Source organism: Euleptes europaea, chromosome 2 (assembly GCF_029931775.1).
Source record: "Euleptes europaea isolate rEulEur1 chromosome 2, rEulEur1.hap1, whole genome shotgun sequence".
NCBI classification, from domain to species: Eukaryota; Metazoa; Chordata; class Lepidosauria; order Squamata; family Sphaerodactylidae; genus Euleptes; species Euleptes europaea.
Genome location: NC_079313.1, coordinates 42,603,918 through 42,627,732, shown reverse-complemented (window position 1 = coordinate 42,627,732; position 23,815 = coordinate 42,603,918). Strand labels below are relative to the sequence as shown.

The following is a 23,815-nucleotide window of genomic DNA, read 5'->3' as shown; positions in this document are numbered from 1 at the left end:
TAATTGTTTTTCCGGCTAAATTGCTTCCTCTTCCTTCATGTACATTAACTCTATTTGGTTTGAACATCCAGTGAATGCCAGAGTAGTGCCAAAATACCAAGTTGGTTCTCTACCCCTCTGTATTTCAGCCATGGAATCTGGAATGTCAGTCTTCAGAATCTGTGAATGATATATATCTGGTTCTTGTAGGTTATCCGGGCTGTGTAACCGTGGTCTTGGAATTTTCTTTCCTGACGTTTCGCCAGCAACTGTGGCAGGCATCTTCAGAGTAGTAACACTGAAGGACAGTGTCCTTCAGTGTTACTACTCTGAAGATGCCTGCCACAGTTGCTGGCGAAACGTCAGGAAAGAAAATTCCAAGACCACGGTTACACAGCCCGGATAACCTACAAGAACCAATGAACTCTGACCGTGAAAGCCTTCGACGATATATATCTGGGATTGTGAACAATGTTGGCTTAAGAATCGGAGCGATCATGGCCAGAGTTATTTATATTTTGTAATAATGTAATAAATTTAAACAGCAGAAATTGATAGCTTTCATGGCATAAGAGAACTGTCTTTGTGCCTTTCCTTTATTTCTTCCTTCTTGCTGTGCATTTTCACCTGTATAAAATCCTGAACTAAAAAAGTAGAATACACTTTGCAAAAGTATGTAAATCTGTTCAACCAATTACAGAGCTAGTACTTTGCAGCTGCTTCTTTTTTTTTTTACAAGCTCTCTTTTAAAGATGTGAACTCTAGTTAAGCTTCCCAGTTAACTAGAAGTAACCCAATAGCTCAATCCTCTCTTTACGTAATAGGCACAATCTATTTAGGTATATAGCCTTCAGCCTCTGTATTGCAACTGCCTATTTTGCTTGTAAACTGTCAAGAAAGGTTGTAGAGTTGTGTCAGAACAGTTGCAATTTCTTCCACATTCACACATGCATGTTCATCACTTGACGACTGCAACATTATGACAACTTTCTTGTATGAATGAGCCATTGCAGATCTGTTGCTGTGGACAGAATTTATGGCAGTGGAGTGAGTTCATGCATTAGCTGGTAATCATCAACTCATGATAAATCAAGCAATGTATGAACTTGTGCTTTTGTCTCCACCCCTCATGGCTCCTTTTTACTTCACATACTACAGTGGTGGCAGTGTGTTACCACTGAGAATACAAAACCACAAGTATGCCTGTCTGCATGGGAAACCATTGTTGTGAATGGGCTCCCACATGGGTTAGATTATTATTAACCATCACACCAGAGAAATCCAAAGCCATGTGGGAACCTTTCTCATAAACTGTTGGCTTATTGATAACAACTATGATGCCGCTGTAACAGGCAAAGGAGCCATTAGCTTCTCACTTTAGAAAGCCATGCATTCATAACACTATTTTTTAACTAATGGTAAGGCAGCTGAGGTCTGTTTTGACTTGCGATAACAGTTGTGCCCAGGCTCGCCCGATCTCATCAGATTTCAGAAACTAAGCAGGGCTGGTCCTAGTTAGTATTTTAGGGTCACTAAGCAGAGGCAATCAATGACAAACAATCTCTGAACATCTCTTGCCTTGAAAACCTTACAGGGTCACCATAATTCAGCCATGACTTGACAGCAACCCTCCCACCCCGAAAATACTAGAACCATAAGCTTAGCTTTACTTCCTAAAGAAATCTTAGTACTGTGGTTCTGTTAAGAGGCGCTGGTGTCATTCTAGCACATGAAGCTGCCTATGACTGAGTCAGAGCATTGGTCTGCCCATGTCAGCACTGCGTGCTCTGTCGGCAACTCTCCAAGGTCTTAGGTCGAGGCCTCTATGATCTGATCCCTTTAACTGGAGATTTCTGGGATGGAACCTGGGATGTTCTGTGTACAAAGCAGATGCCCTGCTACTGAGCCATGGTCCTTCCTGCAAACTGGGTTGTAAGTTAAATAGGTACATGCCCAGACATGCCCAAAATATCAGAATCTAGGATTTCATCCATACAAAACAGTATTGTTCAGTTTAATTCATTTTAGAATGTGCACATTCAAAGCATACTAAAATCCAATGATAATTTTGCCTTTTGTGTTTTCAAGGAACATCACATGATGGTGGCTACTCTCATGATGCTGTGGTGTATGCACTACAAAAATGTGGCATTCGTCATATTGACACAGCAAAGAGGTATAGTTGTGAATCACTCCTGCAGAAGGCTATCAAAGAGAGTGGTATCAAACGAGAAGATCTCTGGCTTACTACCAAACTCTGGCATACGGATTATGGCTATGAGAAAACAAAACAAGCCTACTTAGAATCCTGCAAGAGACTTGGCATTGAATACTTAGGTATGGCATTTTTCTGATTCTCTTCTGTAAAAACATAGGAGTAAATATTGGCTGATTACACATGGAGGGTTTTCTCCATTTCATCACCTCTAGTTGTGTGCTTTTTGTTTGTTTGTTTCTATTCATCCTTCATTCCTGCACAAATCATGAGCAGCCCTCTTTTTCTGCTGAAAACTCCAAATTTTCTTAAACCTAAAAAAAAAAAGATATTACCCCAGTTATTGTGTTGTTGGGACATCCTTTTTCATGAGTCCAGAAAAGAAGGTACAACGTGTTTGTATCGAACACTCCTCCTAGATTTTCACAGTAAGGTGCCCTTGCTCATAGACTTGCCATGTGGGTGGCAGGACCCCCTGGGAGCTGCCATGTCAGTTGCTCATGTAAGTCATCTGTATCTCTTAGAATATACAAGTGGCAATCTGCAAGGACCTGCGGGGTGAATTTTCCTCTCTTCCACTATTTCCTTCTTCCCCTTTCTTAAAAGCACCTATAGCCTCTCCCCTTTCCTGTCGCCTCTCCTTCCATCCACCAGCCAACCTACCCATATCATCTTCCCGTCTTCAGTTTTTCACTCTACCATAATCCCGGCATCCTCTACCCAGGAAAACTCTGGTTGAGTTGCATGGTGGTGGTTGCCAGGGTGGGCCCAGTTGCACAGGGTGGGCCCAGTGGGGAACCTGTAAGGACTTGCAAAGGGCACTCATTTTCCCCTGTCTCAACTTCTTCATGCTATTTCCTCTTTCCCTCCACTTGACAAGCTCCCATATCTTCGACATTCTCTGTTTCCTTTCTTCTCACTCATCCACCCACCCGCCAACCTTTTATCTCCCCTCTGTCTTCAGCTATATTATTTCGTGTATAGCCCATTTATTATTATATATTTATTATATGTATATATTATATATTTATTACTATATGTTTATTATTTCATTTATAGCCCATCTTCCTCTACATTGGGCACTCAAAGCACCTTACTTCATTCTCCTATGCCTTGCATCATGCGAGGCTCCACTCTCTGCCCTGATAAGTCCACCCCTCAAAGGCCAGAACAGCCCTTCCCACTTCCCCTGCCTTTTACTCTCAGCCAGTACCAATGTAAGAGCACAAGCTAAACACAATAAAATAATAAAAATTCTTAATTTAAGAGAATTAACGAATTAAAATTTAAGAGAATTAAAGGAGCTAATCCAACATGGTTCAAGTTTAACTTAAGCCAAAATCATGCCAGTTGGTACCATTTATGCATTTCTAAGGACAGCATCCCTGACTGTAATTTGAGGAGGGTATTAGAAACACCAAATCAAGATGTGAGAAATTTAGTCTGAGTTCCTTCCAGGAAATGAAAGTCTTTATAGAGGCAGATTTGTGCTCCATACAAAAGTTGAAGTATCACCTTTCCCTGAAAGATTTTAATTGTGTAAGGTATAGATGAACCTCCATTTGAAAAACAGAATCTGAAGGTGGCCGATGCCATTTTTTGGGTGCTCTCAGTAGCATAGGTCATTCTAGCCCTTCCTCAACCAGTCAATTGGAAGACTACACCTAAATATGTAAAGGTCTTCACCTGATCTGTATCATGCTTATCACTATTTAATATGTCTCATGGTAAAAAACAAGATTTTAGTCTTTTCATACATAGTTGTTACCTGCTCCTCTTTGCAGAATTCTGTAAGAGCCAAAAGGGCTCTTTTGACCCCAACTTCAGAATAGGATAAAATAGCTTGTGACTCTCTCGCCCCTCTGTCCACGTCTCTCCTCCTTCTGCCATTGTGCCCTTCCCTTGGTGACTCCCCCAAGCAGGCCTCAGAAACAGGAAGGAGGCAAGTCAGCTGTCCTTTCTCTCCCTTCACAGGGCTAGCCATCCCTTGCATGCAGGGTAATGGCCTCACCCTATGCTTCCTCCCTAGCCTGACTGGCTGTGTCTTATTTATGTGAGCAGACTGCTCCCCCACCCCTGCACCAATCCTGACCACCACCACCCATCTTTGCCAGTCCCAGCTGGCCAATCTGGCACTGGGCTATCCGTCACACACCCCATTCACTCCTCCCTTTCCCTGTCTTCTTCGGCCCACAACCCTTTCTATCAGTTCCTGGCCCTGCCCCCAACCTCTCTCTACCCTCTCCCTCAGAATGGTGGGGGTGGGAAAGAAGTTTGCCCATCCTGAGGCCTGGCCTGGAGGGTGAGCTTCTTCTCTGGTGGCATCACACCCTGCCGTGGCTTTTTCTGCGCCATCGGCAAGGTTGCTGCCTCCTTGCTGCCTCTTTGCTGCCAGCTGCTACTGTTGTCAGTGGCTGCAGGGACACAGCTGGTGCTGGCTCCCCTGCACTCAGGGAGGTTCTGGGTGTCTCGTTGCTGGGCATCTCGGCATTTCCCCACCACCCATGTTCCCTGGCTGTCCACTAACCCCAGGTAAGAGGCTGGGTGTTCTCCCATTGTCCTGGGCCCCCCCAGGTGACAGTGAAGCCCCGTGGTGTTCGCTGTGTGTGGGGGGGGGGGAATCCAGGGTGGCCACTGACCCCAGGCACTGTTGTATATAATAATTCTGGGAACGGTCTGGTTACTAATTTAGGCAAATGGAAGTCTGGATTAGACAAGGCTTGAACCAGTGGCAAAGGAGCCAAAATACAGCCCTGATTCATACCCGTCTTGACGGGGACCCTACAGGATAAATGGTTCTGATGGTTAAATCTCATTATTAGAAAGTTTTTTGTAGAGGGTGGGCTTTCAATCCAGGCATCTCAGATCCTAGTCCAGCACACATTAACCACTGCACTGCACTGACTCTCCACTGAAATGCTGCACTCACCTTTCTAAATGCCTTTGTTAACTGCTCCCTTTGAGAGGCAAATATAGCCATGCTGTTGTTTTTGTTCAGTGCAGTTGTAATTTGTGAGAAGGTGGTTCTCATAACCAGAGAAATGACTTGCATAACTTTCTTCTGGCTGCGAACTGGCTTCTTCCTGCTCCCTCTTTTAATTCACTTGCTGTTTTGTGTTTTTCTCTCTTTCATTCTGCTTCTTACCCTAAGCCTGGTGCTGAATGCTGATGAAAGAAAGCTTGGTTCAATTCCAGGAAATAATTTTGTTTTCTTTTGGTAGTACCTGTTGAATGCCACAATTCATTTGGGAAACTTAATCACTCTTTGTGTTTGCTGCTTCAAAAGTATGTCTCTTAATAGATATTCTCTTTTGTGGGCAGAAGTGTTCTTAGGGCAGCAACCAAAGAGAACTCTTTACAAGTATATGTCTTGATATCTTTTCTTTTCACAAGTAGCCTGCCAGTTGAGTCTCTGCAGATTTACAGCAGCAGAACACCAGTGGTTTTTGTGGACAGCCACTTAGCTTGAGTATGTGACAGGATCCCAAAGCGGGCCTTGACTTCATACACAGTTTATACACAGAAGATACAAACTTGATATGAACTGGGGATTCTGACGGCTTTGGTACCAAACCATCTTAGGCCTGGATGACACAATGAGATGGAAAAATCCTGGGGCTGGCAGAATGGACTGTACCAAGTCAGGCTGCAAACAAGAGGTACCTTTAGGGGGGGAAACTGCTCTGCTATGTGGAACACTGCCCCACAAATAAGGAACACATCAGAGAAACAGGTTCTAGCCCTACCTATACTAGTTTTCTCTTTGCAAAGAGTTTTTTTTTAAAAAAAAAAACCACAGGAGCACTAAAATGTGACCTCTCTGCCCCTTCTACCAGCTCTAGCCCCTTATTTTGCTGCATGCATAGGCCAAGCCTTATTCTCTGCCCCCAAATGGTAGCTTGAAAAGAAAACTGTTAGCACAGCCCAGATCAGGCTTTATCACCACCTCTGTGCCATAGCTAGAGGGTGGTACTGAAACTACCCACCCCATTAGATTAGAGCTGGGTTTTGCTCAGCAGAAGGGGGAGGCAGCTTGAAGCTCACTCATGGCTTGCTACTTTAAGGGGAAAACGGATGTCCTTTATTATTAAGGAATTCCATACTATGACTGGAAAGGAAGAATAGACATTGTAGCAGTCTATCTAAGTTAAGATGAAGAGAGAACAAATTGTGCCCTCGTGGCAATTGGATTCTATGGCATTGAAGTCCCTCCCCTCCCCAATCCTCCCCTTCTCAGGCTCTGACCCCAAAATCTCCTGGTATTTCCCAACCCGGAGCTGGCAACTCTAATAACCTTTAATGTTACTTGAACCCTGCCCTGTGTATAAATGCTTAGGTCATGTATGAACCACCCTGTCGGTGGTAAATATATGTTTGGGTTTAGAAACAAAAGTGTTACAAACTCAGAATCATGTGTTAATAATAATTCAGCAAAATAGAATTGCCAGCATTCACCCCCTCCTTCAGATTTCACATTTTTTTGGTCAATTTGTCAAGTCTTTTATTTCTCTGTTAATCTGCAGGCACAATCCACTAAAGAGCAACTCCCTTCTAAAATTAATAATCACTGTTAATAATCACAGGCTCTGCAAGTTGTGATGTTGCACAAAGTCCTATTTGTTTCAAAGAAGATTTACACAGGGATTATTTCCAAATCCCTGCCCACAAATGACAAGATGCATCAAGCTACTAAAATCCCTGTGTTGATCTGCACAGAATTTCCCATTTCCTAATTTTGTGTTAGAGTATTTCCAAAGGAGCGTGGGCAAATGATCATCTTGCAGAAGTAATCCGCAAGTTTGTATCAAAGTCACACCAAATTACAGAGCTCGTAAGAAATGTAGAGTCAGTTGCGGGATGGCATTTTAACAAACATGTTCCATGTCTTGCATTTCTTTTTTGTATACAGTGATTTTCATTTTTTCCTTTCAAGATTTATACTGTGACATTCATATAACATCAATATAAAATGGCAGAAATATTCTCTTGGTTTGGCTTTGGGGTTGCATTCCCACTCTGAAGGAAGGTCATCTTGAGCTTTGGGTGTTTCTCGTGCCATTGCTTGGAGAGGCAGGACTTAATTTTAAACTACTTCCTGTCTTGGGGCGAGGAACGCCCACACTTCCAGTTATTCTCCTGCCTTGCTGGAGAGAGGACGCTCCAACCATAGCTGGAACTTAGATCTTAGGAGATTAGCTAGGTGAATTCTTCTTTCCTCTTGTTTTACTCCATTTGTTCCCCTCCTCCCCTCCTAACTGTACTGTGTTGGGTCCCTTTGTGTGTCTTGCCTTCCCCGTCCGTTCTGCAGCGGCATAGCCGGTTTGCATCTGGCTTGTGAAAGGGAAAAAGACGCTCCCAAAAATGGACACTGCGACTGCAGTAGCGGAGGAAGTCAAACTTCTCTCCGACACAGATCACAATTCAGCGCTTAGCGGCCATAACAAGCCGGCTCCCACTCTTAGCCGCTCCGGCGGACTTTCAGAGAGGGAAGCCAAGGAAGCTCAAAAGCGGCGGCAAAGGCAACCGCGAAAAAGAGCGAGAAACATTCAAGACGACACACTAAGCTGAGTGCCGCCTTGACCTTCCAAGGACCCTGCCGGTTCCTCCGATCGCTTAGTTGGCAAAAATCCTTCCAAGACTTCAAAAGGTAAAGCACCCCCACCCCCGGATGGGAGTGGGTCCCCAGGGGAATTAACTGAGGAAAGGGTTTACCTGAGAAAAGGGTGATTTTCATAGTGCAAAACACTTTCGAACGACATTTTGAAAGGCTGCAGGCCTTGATTTTATCTATCCCAAACCCAGGGGGCGCCACAGTTCACACTCAAGGGAGAGTACAGGGCTCAGTCTCTTCTCCGTCCTATGCAGGCTCAGATCCCATGCAAGAGGAGCCATGCTGCAGCCATTCTATCACCAACAAACAATGGTAAACTAAGGCTGCCCTAAAAATCAGTCCCCAATAGGCATGAATTGACCATTCGTGACGACTGTTCTTCTCTCGGCTGGGGATCCGCGACCGAGGAGGTAGAAGAGGGAGATTTTGTCTCTGACGAAGAGCTCCCTGTAATTCAAGAGCAACAGCCTAGGCTGTTTAGCCCTGATGATTATTCAATCCCTGCTAGCCTAAGCCTTATTTGCCCTTGATCTATTAAGCGAGCCAGAGGCTTCTGATGAGCCCAAACCAAAAGCCAGGCACTAAGGATCCAAGGATTATTTTCCTCAAGGTGATTCACACATTTTTAAGGTTCCGTTGCCAGAGCACTTTCAGAACCTAATAAGGTCCGTGTGGGAAAAGCCACTCCATAACTAACAGTTCTCTGGCAATGCCAAGAAACTGTATGAGATAAATCCTGGGGCCATGGGTATGCTAGAATTACCTGTTGTAGATGCCCCAGTTATAGCCCTGCAGTCTTCTGAATTTTTTACTGAAGATGGGGGAGGATTGATTAAAGATATGTGGACAGAAAAATGGACTTCCTGTCTAGAAAGGTGCACGAGGCCTCAGCCTTGGCGATTCAGGCTAACGCTACCACAGCACTCATAGCCAGAGCCACTAATGCTTGGACCAAAAACAAACAAAAAACAAACAAACTTATTAAGCTTCTGCCCACAGCCGATAATAGTGTGGCTGAAGGCCTTTCTAGAGTTCTACAGGCGTCTTCCTTCATGGCAGACGCATCCCTAGATGCCCTAGTCTTTGCCTCCAGAGCTGTGGCTTCTAACACAGCTATTAGAAGGGCCTTGTGGCTATGATCTTGGCACGTTCACTATAGATCTAAAGCCATTTTTGCTGGCTCATCCTTTTAAGGGAGGAAAACTCTTTGGAGAGAGATTAGATAAGATGCTGTTCGACACCAAGGACAAGAACAGATGCATGTTAAAGAACCATAGGAAGGACTATAGGCCAAATCAATACCAACAGTCCTTTCATTCCTCCCACATGCTGTCTAGGTTTAGACAGGATCAAAGGAGTCCCTCCCGGCCCTCCCAGAGAGGCTCCTTTCGAAGGTTCAATAGATTCAACCGCCCCCCCCCCCCAGTCCCAACCTTCAGAGGGGACAAATCGGACAAATTCCCAAGAAGGAACAAACAGTGACGCCAACGTCACAGTAGTGGGGGGAAGACTGCAAATGTTCCTCCCACAGTGGGGCAGAGCCCAGGCGAATGCCTGGGTTCTGCAATTAACCCAACAGGGATATGCAATAGAGTTTCAAAGGAAATCACCAGATCAAAGTGTGAAGTCCCCACAATATCGAACCAAAGACAAACACAAGAGAACTATGGAGGCCTTTTTGCATTCCTTCAAATAGGAAAAGAACGGGGACTGGAGGGTGATTTTAGATCTCAAATTTGTCATTCGCTTCATCCCGACAAGACGTTTCCGTATGGAGACGCTGAGAACCATTGTCGAAGCCCTGCGACCTGGCACCTACATGACTTCCATAGATCTAAAAACCGAAGCCTATACGCACACTGCCCATCGGCGCCTTCTCAGGTTCAATTACATGAACCTTAACATGCAATTCAAAGCCTTGCCCTCCGGTCTTACATCCGCCTCAAAGGTCCTAGTGACTGCTGTCGCCCTATTGAGGAAGGAAGGGATCCAGCTGCATCGACCTCCTCATATGCGCACCTTCCAAGCAGCTAGCCACCAGACACACCAGCTGAATCATTCAGACCTTACAAGGTCTTGGTTACCTAATCAACAGAGCCAAAAGCTACCTGATTCCAGCCCAACGCATCCTTCACCTGGGGGCCTTCATAGACTCCAAGGTCTTTCTACCCGAGGCCAAGGCACTCAAGATAGCTTTACTGGCCAAGTCCACAGCCAAAGCTCCACAACATCGCCTCATGGCTCTCACAAGACTTCTAGGATTAATGACATCCTGCGTCGGCTTAGTGTCCTGGTCCCGGTTCCACGCCAGGCCCCTTCAGGTAGCTCTACGACCCTTCAAGCAGCTCATTTCGCACAAGATCGGCAAGCGCACCCGCCTGCTGCCAGCAGCCAGATCCAGCCTAAGACGGTGGATAGACCAGACCAATCTGACAGTGGGACAGACTTACCTACACGAGACTCCCATCCAGTCTTCTACTCAGGGCGTTTGGGCCCCTCAGAAACCAACTCCACATCAATCTCTCGGAGTTAAGAACGGTGAGGTAGCTCTGCTGGAGTTCCATCACATTCTGAAAAACAATCATGTCCTCATACAAACCGACAATGTGACCTCCCAGGTCCTCACACTTGCATCAGGAAGCCTCCATCATCATGATCTGGGCGGAGAAACATCTACTTTCCTTGAGAGCGGAACACGTCAGAGGCATACACATCCTAGAAGCGGATTGACTCAGCCGCCAGTCCATCCAGGAAGGGGAGTGGTCATTAGACCCTCACATCTTCCTTTTAATAACCAACCGACTTGGTATCCCGATGTGGGCCTGTTCGCCTCCGCGCAGAATCGACAAGTTCACAGATTCTTCTCCCGGTTCTTCCACCCGAATGCAGAGCAAGAGAACACTCTATTGTTCCCCTGGCCTCAGGGTCTGATGTACGGGTTCCCTCCTCTGCCGATTCTCCCGAAAGTCATCCGAAAGATCAGGTCACAGAGGGCAGAAATAATACTGGTAGCCCCACACTGGCCATGCCGGCCGTGGTTCACAGCTCTGATGGAAATGTCAATTCGTACTCCATAGCAGTTACCGATAAGCCGGGATCTCCTACGTCAAGGTCTATTGATCCTCCCAGACCCAGGATGGTTCCAGTGAAATGCGTGGAGGTTGAGAGGGCTAGGCTTCTAGACCCGGGCCTGTCACAAGATGTAGTCTCAACCATTTTACAAACCAGACAATCTTCCACTAAAAGGACATATGAGTATACTTGGAAGACCTTCTCCAGGTGGTGTGGACAAAAGTCGGCCAACCCCAGATCACCTTCCTTGCCACAACTGCTGGTATTCTTACAGGACGGAGTATGTCAAAATCTCAGAGCATCCACTCTCCGGAAGCAATCTCAGCTATTGCCTCAATATGTCCAAAGCTTGACGGAATTCCGCTGTCTTCTCATCTGGAGGTGAAAGCCTTATCAAGTGGCGCAATCCACTCCCCATGTTGGCGCATCATTTTCCAACTTGGAGGCTTCACACGGTTCCTTTAGCTCTCACCTAGAAACCATTCGAACCAATGAGGGAAGTTCCCTTACGTTTCCTCAGAACGATGTTTCCTCAGACTGAAGACGTTGTTCCTAACGGAGGTCACCTCGGCCAGACTCGTGTCGGAGTTGGGAGCACTTTCCATACGCAAGGATCTATGCATAGAAAGAAAAGGTGGTCCTTCAAACCGACCCTTCCTTCACCCCCAAAGTGAACTCACATTACCACCATACTCAGGAGATTCATCTCCCTTCCTTCTGCCCTAATCCAACCAATCCCAAAGAATGTAACTGGCATACCTTAGATCTACGTCGGGCATTGAGCATATACATTTCAAGAACAGTTACAATCAGGAAAACGAAGTTCCGTTTATCTCAATATCAGCTCCCAACAAAGCCATGCACATGTCACACCAAGCGATAAGTTCGACCATTCGCAGCTGTATCAGAGAAGCATACCTGGCCAGTGGCCTGCACGTACCATCCGGCATCACTGCACACTCCCTGTGATGTACTGTTACCTCAGTGGCCTTCTTTAAGCAAGCCTCCACAAAAGAAATCTGTAAGACGGCTTCGGGGTCCAATGTCTCCACGTTCATCAGGCAACACCGTATCAATATAATGGAATCGGCAGAAGCAGCCCTCGGGAGACGGATTTTACAACTCGTGGTGGAAGATGATGACAACTAATTCCCACCCGATACAATTGCTCTTGGACATCCCAAAGCTCAAGATGACCTTCCTTCAGAGCGGGAAAGGTACATTGTTTACTCACTGAGAAGGTCCTTTCTGCTCTGAAGTAGAAGGTCATCTTGCCCACCCGGAGATGGATCATCATCTTCCAGGGTGGCTGACCAACGGGACTCAGTTACTGGTATACAAAGATAAATGATAAATGCACAGAGTCCTTGTTAATGTTTGTGGTTTAACCACTGAGTTGTGTTCCTATGTTATAAGGGTTATTGTTACATTCCTGTTACAGAGTTAGACAGTTACTATGTGTTAGCTGTTATGTTGGTTTTACTTGTTTTCCTTGTCTCTCGTGAGCTTTTAGTAGAAAAACTGGAAGTGTGGGCGTTCCTCGCCCCGAGACAGGAAGTAGTTTAAAATTAAGTCCTGCCTCTCCAAGCAATGGGACGAGAAACACCCAAAGCTCAAGATGACCTTCTACTTCAGAGCGGAAAGTACCTTCTCGTTGAGTAAACAATGTACCTTTCCTTGGAATTTCGACTCTGCACTGCAAATAACATTTTCCCCTTGGTATGCTTTGGGGATTGAAGAATGAATAAATTCCCCCATGTATGTTTGGACTCGCTTTCTGGTCCTTGTTAGCAGTTGACATTTTGTGATGGAGTCCAGCAATGTCAGAAATGTTAGTTCCGCTTAGAAACATGGTAATTGCTGCCAACAATGTAAAGTAACTTTTATTTTTTGAATGACGAAGAGCTTTTTCTTCTAGGCTTTCACAGTTCCAACTACTGAAAATTAATGAAATATTTCATCAGCTTGCTATGACAGATTGAATAGATTGTACATACTGAGGTGTATTGGTTTCCTTTTTGGCAATCCAAGCTGAAGTTCTGATTCGCCACTGGGTAACTTCAGCTTGATTGTAGTGAACATAAGATGCACATCCAAATAACGTTATTTTCAGTCTTACATGCTTGGTATAGAACTGTAATGCTGGGGTGGAAGCTACCTTTAATTTCCTAGGAGCGTTAAACACATACTTAATTAACTCCCCCACTGGAATCAGTGGAACTTGCAATCTAACCAAATGCATGTTTACTGTGACATGCACACCGCTTGAATTTATTGGGATCTATTCATTCTTAAGCATGTTTAAGAATGCATCCTTAAATGCCCAATTTTAGGTTCCAGTCCGCCAGACAATTAAAATGATTGAATAATAAATTGAACTGTAATCAATTTTTAAATCTCGCAGAACAACCTTTAAGTGGTAATAAAAGCTGCACATAAAACCAGCAGCGGGATGCTTTTTAAAATTTATTCATACTATAAAGTGGTATTATTGTTTTGGTTAGAGATGTCTGGGCAGGTTTTCGGTTTATTTCTAAACATCCAAGTGGTGTTGTGGTTAGAGCATCAGACTAGGATCTGAATCCCCACTCTCCCAAGGAAGGTTGCTGCATGCTCTTGGGGGGCGGCCACTCTCTTTCAGCCTAACCCTAACCTATCTCACAGGGTGGTTGTTAGGATAAAATGGAAGAGGGAAGAAGGATGTTGTAAGCCACTTTAGGGTCCTGATAGGACAGAAAAGCAGGGTAAAAATATCTGAATAAAATATATGCACATCTGGCAAACTTGAAAAGCGCTTGTGTATGAGTGTGTGTGGCTGCATGCCTCTTCAAAATAAATGTGATCCAGATCTGATTGGAGATCATTGCCTTCTGCTTCAGACTTGATTAAGCTGCCATGTGCATACACCCTTGGCATTTGACATAATGTGCACACATTTCATAATCTAGTATGTATAAATGTGAAGGGTGTCACTTCTCTTTCTCCCCCACTGCTAAACAATTCATTTTAGCACTGTTGCCTGAGGCTGCAAATTTAGCTATTCCAAATGATGAGTGAGCATTTCCTGAGTCATTACACATTTTAAATGCTGCTGTGTCAGCTGTAATCCTGAATTCTGTCCATTCCTTCAGCTGAAGTCTGTTTGTACTTGATTGTCATTATAGGTATGATGGGTCCACCAGTTATTTACCAGTTGGCTGTTCTTCGTAGCAGTGGCAAATAAAGTATTTGTCCCTTAACTGAATTGAGCTGACAATTCTGGTTATCTGCTTTTTTGAAACAATGTGACCAAGGGGATGGAATACTATATCCTGTAAGCCTCCTGTTTTTGCTGTTTGCCTGGGACTGCAAAATAAAAATCCCACTCTAAACAAACCATAACCTGCATCTGGAGTGCTGCATTCACCTTGTTAAATCACGCATTTATTAGGCCTCCTATATAAATACTGCATAACCGCTGGATTGCCAGGGATTTGAAAGTAACCTTACACATATGGCAGTTAACATTCCCTCTCTTCCGCTGTGGTGAATTATAGAGGCTAATGGCACATCTGATGTTTATTACCAATATACTTTCCCTAACTTCCATATATTCATTCCCTTGTTAGTTCAACTTAAATATATAGTGAAAGAAACCTTATATGGTTGTAGGTGAAACATAACCTTTCTTAAAACCAAAGGAGACTTGAGATGCTGCTTCTTTGCAAAATCATAGAGGCACTAACACAAAGAAAGATAAAAGTTCTGCATATTGAAGCAGGCCAGAGGTCTTGCAATTCTCATGGTTGCTAAGCCATTTTCCTTGGAGCTAGTTTCTGAAGTAGAGTACAAGGCTCTTTTGTATGTGAATATCTGTAGGATAGCTGCTTCGGTGCGTCTCTCGAAAAGGGTACTTACCTGGATATTTAGGCTTCTACAGAATTCTTTCTTTCTTTCTTTCTTTCTTTCTTTCTTTCTTTCTTTCTTTCTTTCTTTCTTTCTTTCTTTCTTTCTTTCTTTCTTTCTTTCTTTCTTTCTTTCTTTCTTTCTTTCTTTCTTTCTTTCTTTCTTTCTTTCTTTCTTTCCAGTATTTCAATGGTCAAGGCTCTGTTGCGTCCGGTTTAGCAAACCGGTTTACTTGTGTATTAGGACCTTTTCAGTTGTGTTGGGCATGCTTTATACAAATATAGGTTGGTCATTAATTTTTAAAAAACTGGATTTTTTTCTTTTAGATCTTTTTTTGGTGCATTGGCCTGATGCACATGTCCCTGGCAAAAGCAATCGAGAAGTTAGAGCAGAAACCTGGACGGCCATGGAAGAGCTATATGAGAAAGGTGGGATGATTTTGGTAGTTCTTAGTTAGCAGGATAAACTGTGAAACATTCTACAATTTCAAAAATGCATAGTGAGCTGCTGGTGGTGTTGCATAAAGTAACTTGTGCCTACCTTTTCCCCCAAGATGTATCTCTTGAAAACTCCCAATCTGAGGAGCATCACTGAATCACACTGCGCTTCAGATTTTCATTACACCCCACAGTGATCTTGGGAAACACTGCCTTTCTTTCCCTGTTGGCTGTTTTTCTGGCAAGATGAACATCTAAACTTTCTATCTCATGGCAGATCCACAGGGAATGGGGTTGGTTCCAAAGCAGGCTCCAAAGCACAAGTAAATCTACTGGTTTGGGCTGTTTCATTCCCTTCATTAAGCTGGAACCCATTCACTGCCAGAGGATCTACTTGAGAATGAGTCCAGCGGGGCACTCTTAAGCAATGCCTCCACTGCTGTCCGTGTATTTGACCTGCACATGCACAGGAACTTGCCAAGGCAAGAAGGGGCTTCCTCAAGAAACCATTTCCCTTCTCCCATGAAGAACTGCATTGATTATGCATGTCCTTAGAATAACACTCATGTCATGATAACCCCCCCCCCAACATAAAGGATTGCCAAAGATTTATAGCTGAATAGAAGTCATTGTATTTAAGGGTATGCAAATCCAAGTACTCCAGTTTTAAGTGGGTTTGTGAGTCAGATTGGGGGTCCTTCAAGATTTACTGACAGTTATTCAAAGGGGGTTCATCTGGGGGCAAAAGGGGGCTTGTGGTGGTAGCTGTGTTACCTGTACATCAGTTCAGTGTTAGCAGTTGAGAAAAAATGGGCTGTATTGGCTCAATGAGGAACTGAAACTGACATGGGTCTCTTTCAAAACATCTCTTTAAGGGAGTTCATAAACGGAACCAGCTCTCTATCCAACCTTGCTGATCTGCTTCCTTATTCGCATACAACAATTTAGCTGGGCTTTAATTTGCACCTAGTCTGGGGGAGGGGGGAAGCAGAAATGAAAATTAGATTATTTTCAATTTATGCACCAAAGGGCGTTTGTTTTTGTTTCCAGATTATAGGACCAGCTCCCCTTGGAATGCTGAGCATAGTTTATTGTCCCTTTAACTATGTTATTCAAATTACCATCCTACCAAATTCATTCCAATTAAAAAAGCATCTCTTGCCTGAGAGTTTCAGTATCTCATTCCATCAGCTCCTTCTGAATCCTATGAATCACTACTTTTATGTCTCGAGCAAAGCAGAATGTTCAGATCTTCAGCCATGTGTTTCTGAAGTGATATGCAAATACTAATAAATGTGGAGGTTTAAATGCAGTGGCCCATGAGGGGGGAGAAAAAGATAAATAATTTGCTTGCATGGTTAACCACTAAACTTTCAGTTGACGTTCAGCTAATGCTTAATCATCCCACTTGACTTGTGGCATTGGCCTGGGGTTTATAGAGCAGCCTTTTAATGAGCAGTGCTGCTTTCAGCGATAGTCCTCCTGTGAGACTTTCTGGAGCATAGTAACAAAGCTGGAAGTCCTTTTCTGAAATCTTTCTTCAGCCACAAATGCACTAGGTGATGTTAGGCAAGCCATCCTCTGTCTTAGTTGTGGACTGGTTTTCTGTAATATGAAGATTGTGTTACTGGTTCTTGTAGGTAATGTCTTAATTACAAGTGAGTAGCATTATCAATTTGTTCTAAAATGGGAGACTGAATAAGAAAGCTGAAAAGGACACCTCTGCAATTCCACAACCCTTATGCCAAGGGATGAACTGTTCAGACATTTTCTTGTAGATGTAAATTCGTCATCTCAAAAAAGGTACATATAGTATTTGGGGAGCGCTTGTTGGCTCTGGTGACAGCTGCTTGAAGCTGGTGGTACCTGATGTCTTTCTGTTCCAAATCTTCTGAAAGTTCTAAGGATTCATTGGCCAGACTGTCTCTGGCAGATGTATAAGCCACTGTACTGCTCCTCCAGCATGTCATGTATTTCTTAGATTTCAAGATCTTCATCAGGTTCCTGACAAGGCATATATTCAGCATGAAAGACATGGAATACCTAATGGGGGCTTGTCATCATGATGATGCTATAGGTTCCTATGAATGAATTTGGTATTCAGTTGTAATCTAGACTTGCAGGAAAGCTCATAATTTTTTCCCTAGCTTATTCACCTATATACATATATACATACATACTCTTAAGAAAGTAAGTAAACTTTTATGTATTTATTTATTTATGCCAATAAAGGTTTTGATATTAATTGATATTGATTGAAGTAAACTTTTAGCTAAGTTTCACTGCCTGTTGCTTGAAGATCCTAATTTGTCACAGATGAACAGGCAACTACTAAATACATGACTTTTCTAGGACCTGCAGTTTGAAGTCCTCTAATCTTCAGGTTGGAAGAATATATTCATATCTATTTGTTCACCCCAGTTCAAAACCCCACAGCACATGTATTGTACACAGGACAGTAGTCTTCCTGAATTGACATGATTATTTGGTCAGCAAGGACCAAACATTCACTGCTCCCATCCCAGAGTATATTGACACCTTATGATCTGCTTTAGCTCCAAATGCAAATACCATAGAACTAGTAAAATTTCAAGGATTCACAATAGTGGGCAAAGTCACTTCTCTTAGGTCACAGGAAAATGGTAAGAGGCATAATAAAGCATCACACTGTATGAAATTATAGGTAGGCCATTTTGTCCTGTGATTTTCAGCATTGGTTGTAAAGCAAACAAGTTTATCAGTTTGATGTACTATTTCTGTTGCTTTCTACGTCAGCACCTCAAAGTCATTGATGTGTGCAATCTGGGTCTTTCCCCTTAGGTACATTTGGGAATCTACTGAACTGGCAACTAGTGTCAAAGCACCATTTGACAGAAAAATGCGCCAACTAGTCTTTTAACCAAATGTGGGAGACAAGCAGGAGAAGATTTTCTAACTGTCCCAGGGATGATTCACATCCTATTCCTGACTGTATTTTCTCACTGAACTAAAAGGAGAATTGGATTTACCATGAATTTCCATTCTGCCTTAGTAATGGAAAGTCAGCTTGCCCCTCCTAATGCTTACTGAACAGACAATAATTCTTCTGTAACAAACTGTTGGGGTTCTCTAGGGCTGTTCATCAACATTCCTTGCCAGCTGTGTAGTTATTTCATGGTCTCCTGGGGATGCTTCTTGTTCACTACTTACTGTTTTTCCCCCCTCTGTGCAGTGGTTGCCTTTAGGGGCAAGTTGACAATTACTGAAGAGTCCCATTTATTCCAAGAGGCTAAGGTTATGTGTTCATCTGAGAGGTGAGGCTCCTTGACTCCTGATAGTGGAAGATTTTGAACCTAGGAGGCATGATTCAAGAGTTAACCCATTTGTGATTGCTTAGGACAGAATGGAAATTACTAAGTCCAATTTTCCTTTTCCATGCTGTTTTTCACCAATCCTAATTACAGTTTTTATTTTATTTAAAGAAGTCAGACTTCTATATGATGGCAACACCATGCTTCTAAATGTCCAGTAAAACATTTCAAATCCATTCTTCAGCAACTGGCCAATTTATCTGCAATATGTTACTGTAGAAGAGGCAGGAATTATAATATTTTAATGTAATTGAAGCAGTTTACAAACAAATTAGAATGTAGAGTAAAGCAAGAAAACCAAGTCAACTAACCAAAATGTTCCATAGCATATTACATTTTTCTTATTGCCAGAAACAAGCTCATACCAAAAATGCACACTCAGTTGGAACTCAGCCAAGAAACGTTTGCTGAGAAAAGATTGCTTTACACAGCTCTTGAAAGGGAAATAGGGAGGTTACCCTGCTCACCTCTCTGGGCAGACCATTCCATAGGATAGGTGAAGTCACAGAGGTTGTCATCAGTCTCATGGAGGATGATCACACTTCATGATTAGGTGGCACTTCTAACACACTGTGTCGAGCAACATTTGTGGGTAGATCTTCAAGATTCCCAGGTTGTAAAGGGCTTTTCAGGTTGAAAACAGCATCTTGATTTGCTCCCCAAAACAAATTGGCAGTCAGTGTAGTTGTTGTAAAACAGGAGTAGTATGGGATCCCTATTCCAGCTTGGCTATAGCATTTTGCACAAGTGTATGTTTTGCAGTTACCCTCAAGGACAGCCCCACAAAGAGTCCTGTGCCAGTGTCTTGACTTGGGAGGGGAGGGATTTAACAGAAAGAGCCAGTGTTGCCAATTCTTTAGCCCTTGGTCAATTCATAATACAACACCTTAGTTGCTGACTTCTACAGAAATACCTTGTCTGTTGCCTTAGAAACCTTCTGCTGCTGTTTTAAAATCCCCCCATTGTGGTTTACTCTAGAGCTGTTTCAAGAAACTTCCTTTGATTGTCTTGATTGTTAGACTTCAAGAAAGCACATCATAGTTCGCTGGAAAAGGGAAATTCCACAGTTGAACAAAATAAAAATTGAAAGCTAATTATTTGTAAAAGCATCTGACAGCACAATCTATTTATATGCTTTATTTTCTCCTCTGAGAAATTAGGAAAGATGATCTTTGATAGCCTTTGAAGCTTTGGGATTGATAACTTAAGCAACATGTTTCATCTTAAGGGAGATGTAAGAGGAGGGTGACCTTTCGAATTGACCTCAGAGTGAGGAGGTTAGACGTTTCATCCTACTGAGCAATCACAGGCCTAACATACCTTAGACTGCCTCCTCCCATGTGCTCTGTTATGATCTTGGAGACCCATCCAGGAACAATCTTAATAACACCATCTAAGTATCCTGTTCATATAGTAGTGACACAAAGGGAGGCATTCTCGGCTGTTCAAAAGTATGGGATATATTTCCTTCCCACAGCAAAGTCACTAAAATCCAAGCCAGAGCACAGCTGAGCCACAAGACCCGCCAATTTATCCTAGATTCTAGGGGCTCAGCATTAAGTTTAGCGACATGTGAATTCTACCCATCCTTGTAAGCCAGGCCACTGATGCATAGGTTGAACCAATGCAGCGCCTTTCTCCCTCTTGATTTTGCACACACAAATGTTAGGCATAGTGGGGTTGAATCTCCCCAAGGGAGAAACAGCTCCCATGCCACAGCTCATGCTTACACTAATGGCACCCTTGTTTTGCAGAAATAGCATGATAAATCAGTATGTTAAAGATTTCCATCGGTCAAAGCATCCTCTTGTGGTTCAGGGTGGTTTGTGAAGGATATCCTCTGTACCGCACCCAGTTAATCAGATAAGATTTTTTGATGGTGTCTCTTTTAAGAAAACAAATGTAAGTAGCATTCATCATCTGTTTTAACTGTAATAATTTGAAAAATAGAATTTTGTCAGTATCAACGTCAGTTGAAACATTTGCTAATAATGTCATGAGCGAGGTATAACAATATGATCCTAAGATAATAAATATCCTAAATACAAAAGAATGAGTTCTCATGCAGATTACTTTGTGACATCCTAAATTGTCATATACCTTGACGCAATGTTGTAGCTGAATGCACCACCTTTGGCAGCCCTGCCAGTAGCTACAGTTTTCAAAAGTCACGCCTGACTGTCTGCCAGACAGTTGATAATTGTGGGGCCCTGGAAGCCCTTTCTCTTCCTCTGGCCCCACAGCCTTTTGCCTGCAGGAAACCTGCAATCCAGGAGGCTCTGCCAGCCTTCTGCATTTCCTTCCTTTGCCTCCCAGAAGAACACTGGGTCTCAGACAACCTGGGTTGTTCTTTTCGAAACCTTCTTACACTGCACACTGCCCTGGGAATTAACACTAAAGTTTTATCAGTCCTATTGCCTTTTCAAGCCACCCGAAGCTCAGCGTGGCCGAAGGAAATTGTTATGAGTGAACAGAATTATTAGCATACCGTTACACATAAGTCTCCAAAAATGTTTTTGTTACAGTTGGTACTGTTAGTTTTATGGGAAAGCTTAAAAGCCCTGATAAAAGCTCATGGCAGTGTTTAAGAAAGATAAAGCATGTTATTGTAGTCAAACAAAGCTTGTGTCTGAGGCCGTTTATTTACAGATCTTTATGGTAAGATCAGTGTGTCCATTTTGCTCTATAGCTTTCTTCTCTTTTAAAAAAATATTTGCATGGAGTCTGTTTGCAAGGTGCTTCTGGCAAGCAGGCACAGTGGGGCAGCATTCAGAGTATTCATCTGAATAGGCAACCACCGTACATTTGAGGGTGACTCCCAAGAATGGGAAGATTGGCCATTTGCCATGGCCCCACATCTATGTCTGTGTCACTTTTCTCAGACCATGAAAAAATTCACCAGTTGGGTATCCGCCTTTTCCTTGCACTGAGAAAGCATTACCAGGGTAACCTCCAAAATCCTGGAGCAGCACTGTTTATATAAAAAAGGTTGTAATCTTTAATGGCCCTTGTGGGTCACTAGTACCCAGAATGCCTGGTGAAATAGTTGTATGTGCCAGCTTGCTGTTAAAAATATAGGGTTGGTTCTCTCTAGCATGAGTGGAACTAAAAGGTAAGGGAAAACCCTCCCTATTGCATCCTGCTCTGCCCCCCAGAATTGTGCCCTCGGGGGGGCGGGGGCGGTCAGTGGACCTCTCAAGACAATATGAAAGGCAATTGTGTTCCACACTTGGAGGGAGAATTGCTGGAAATCACCCTCCTCATCTTGCACAGATGCATGTGCCTTGTGCAAGCAGAAAAAAAAGGTAAAGGTCCCCTGTGCAAGCACCTGTTTGGTACATGTGGTGGTAGATCTGGCTCTCTTTTGTCCACCCACCTGGCTTAGGCAGCTCCTGCTTTTCCGCCTGCCCCACAGCCACCCCTAAGGGGGCACAGGCAGCATTCTTCTCTTTAGGGGGGATTTAATCCTGTCTTCATTTGGGGCAGGTTTCACATTTGTCTGCAAACCTGGAGGATTTCTGAGGACTGCAGAATACCCCCTCCGTCAGAACCTGGCCCCATTCTCTGGATCTATTGATCCAGATAGGGGCTAGGTTCAGTATTATTTATAGGACATCTGGGCTAGTTCCAAAGTTTTAAATAAATCAACTTTTGTACCCTTATTGGTTACACACCTGATATACAAGAAATACATTTGTTTATAATCCAGTTAAAAGATATATGGATGCCTAATGCTGAGCTTCCTGTTTTTAGGTGGGGTAGGATGGCCAAGTTGGTGATACCAGTTGGGAAGTGCCCCATTGCTACTGAAGAAAAAAACTCATCCATTTCCATATGGGGTTAATCTGCGGTAAAAACTGGCCCATGTACCAGAATGAGTTAACCATGTCTTTAAATTCGTTCTAGCCTATATTATGATGTTTAAACAGGGAAGGTGCCCAGAGCTAGAAGCAGCACTTTCTTGCTTTTGTTCCTGTCTTCTCTGACAGCAGAGTCATTACTGGTTAATCTTATATTCTTAGACTGCAATCCTAAACATACTTATCTAGGAGTAAGCTAAACTGAGTATACATGTCTTTCCAACCACTTTGCAGGAATAAAAATTTGAATGGCAGCTGCCAAGCTCCCAAAAATCTACATTGGGAGGGTTCTGTGTCTTCCATCAATCCCAAGGAGCTGTGTAGCTCAATTCAGTGTTGAGCCCCAGTTATACATAAAGTTTTTGTGGTTAGTACTGGCCAGGTACAACAACCTTTGCTGCTGAAGTCTGCGAATTGTTTCAAACAATAAAAAAAAAAAGATTCTTTATGATGGCATAGCCCAGAAGCAGTGGGGTCCTTGCAGTGAAAACTGAACTGTTCTAGCAGGAACTGAACATCACTATTTTGATTGGCAGTTGGGCGTCTACAAATTATTCCTCTTTTTGGTCTTTTTATTTCTTTGCTGACACCTCCACCAGCACTCCTTTGTGGAACTCTGAAACTAATTATGCATAAAATGTTTTTATTAAAGTGCTACTTATCAGAAAACAGACTAGTGCATTAACAAATCATCAGTAACACCTGTTGGAGAGCCAGCATGGCATAGTGGTTAAGAGTGGCAGACTCTAATCTGGTGAACTGGGTTAGTTTCCCCGCTCCTCCACATGAAGCCTGCTGGGTGACCTTGGGCCAGTCACAGTTCTCTCAGAACTCTCAGCCTATGCAAAGGCAGGCAATGGCAAACCACTTCCAAACGTCTCTTGCCTCGAAAACTCTATGGGGCCTCCATAAGTCAGTTTTGACTTGACGGCACACACACACACCACCTGTTGTATATACAGAATGTGTTAATTCTGCAGTGAATAGTATTGATGTACTGAATAAATGTTAGGTGGAATTCAAGCCTATGTTACATTTCTATGAGAAGTGCAATTACCCCCTTCCCTTCCTGCTGCAGCCACAAATACTGCTCCTGGGGGTCAGGGTACTCTCAGAAGTAGCTGGGGGAGTGGGGTTGGAGTTCTCCTACAGTGGGGGATTGCCAAAAAGCCCCTGCACATGTGCAGAATTTTTGGGCGGAATCCAACTCTTCATGTTAAAAGTTTTATTTCACCTTTTTGGAGAATTGGGATAAATCATAATGTAATTTCCCCATTTTGCTGGAGGGGTAAACCCTAGGAGCTTGACCACTCCTGCCAGATTAAATGCAGTGTATGCAAACTGCTGTATTGTGATTTATAACCCAATTAACAAGCCATATATTAAGCACATGATCATTTGTCTAA

General features: G+C 43.3%; 1 protein-coding gene across 4 annotated transcripts in view; it reads left to right on the top strand.

Moving 5' to 3' along the window:
* Window positions 1-23,815, top strand: part of LOC130473511 (glyoxal reductase-like) — a 109,421-nt gene that overhangs the window by 44,806 nt on the left and 40,800 nt on the right. For 2 of the 4 annotated variants that reach the window (XM_056845045.1, XM_056845044.1), the window contains exons 2-3: window positions 2,068-2,316; window positions 15,089-15,190. In XM_056845045.1, coding sequence (XP_056701023.1) covers window positions 2,068-2,316; window positions 15,089-15,190 — 351 coding nt within the window. The remainder of the gene's footprint in view (window positions 1-2,067; window positions 2,317-15,088; window positions 15,191-23,815) is intronic. The other 2 variants (XM_056845048.1, XM_056845046.1) reach the window with 1 other exon arrangement.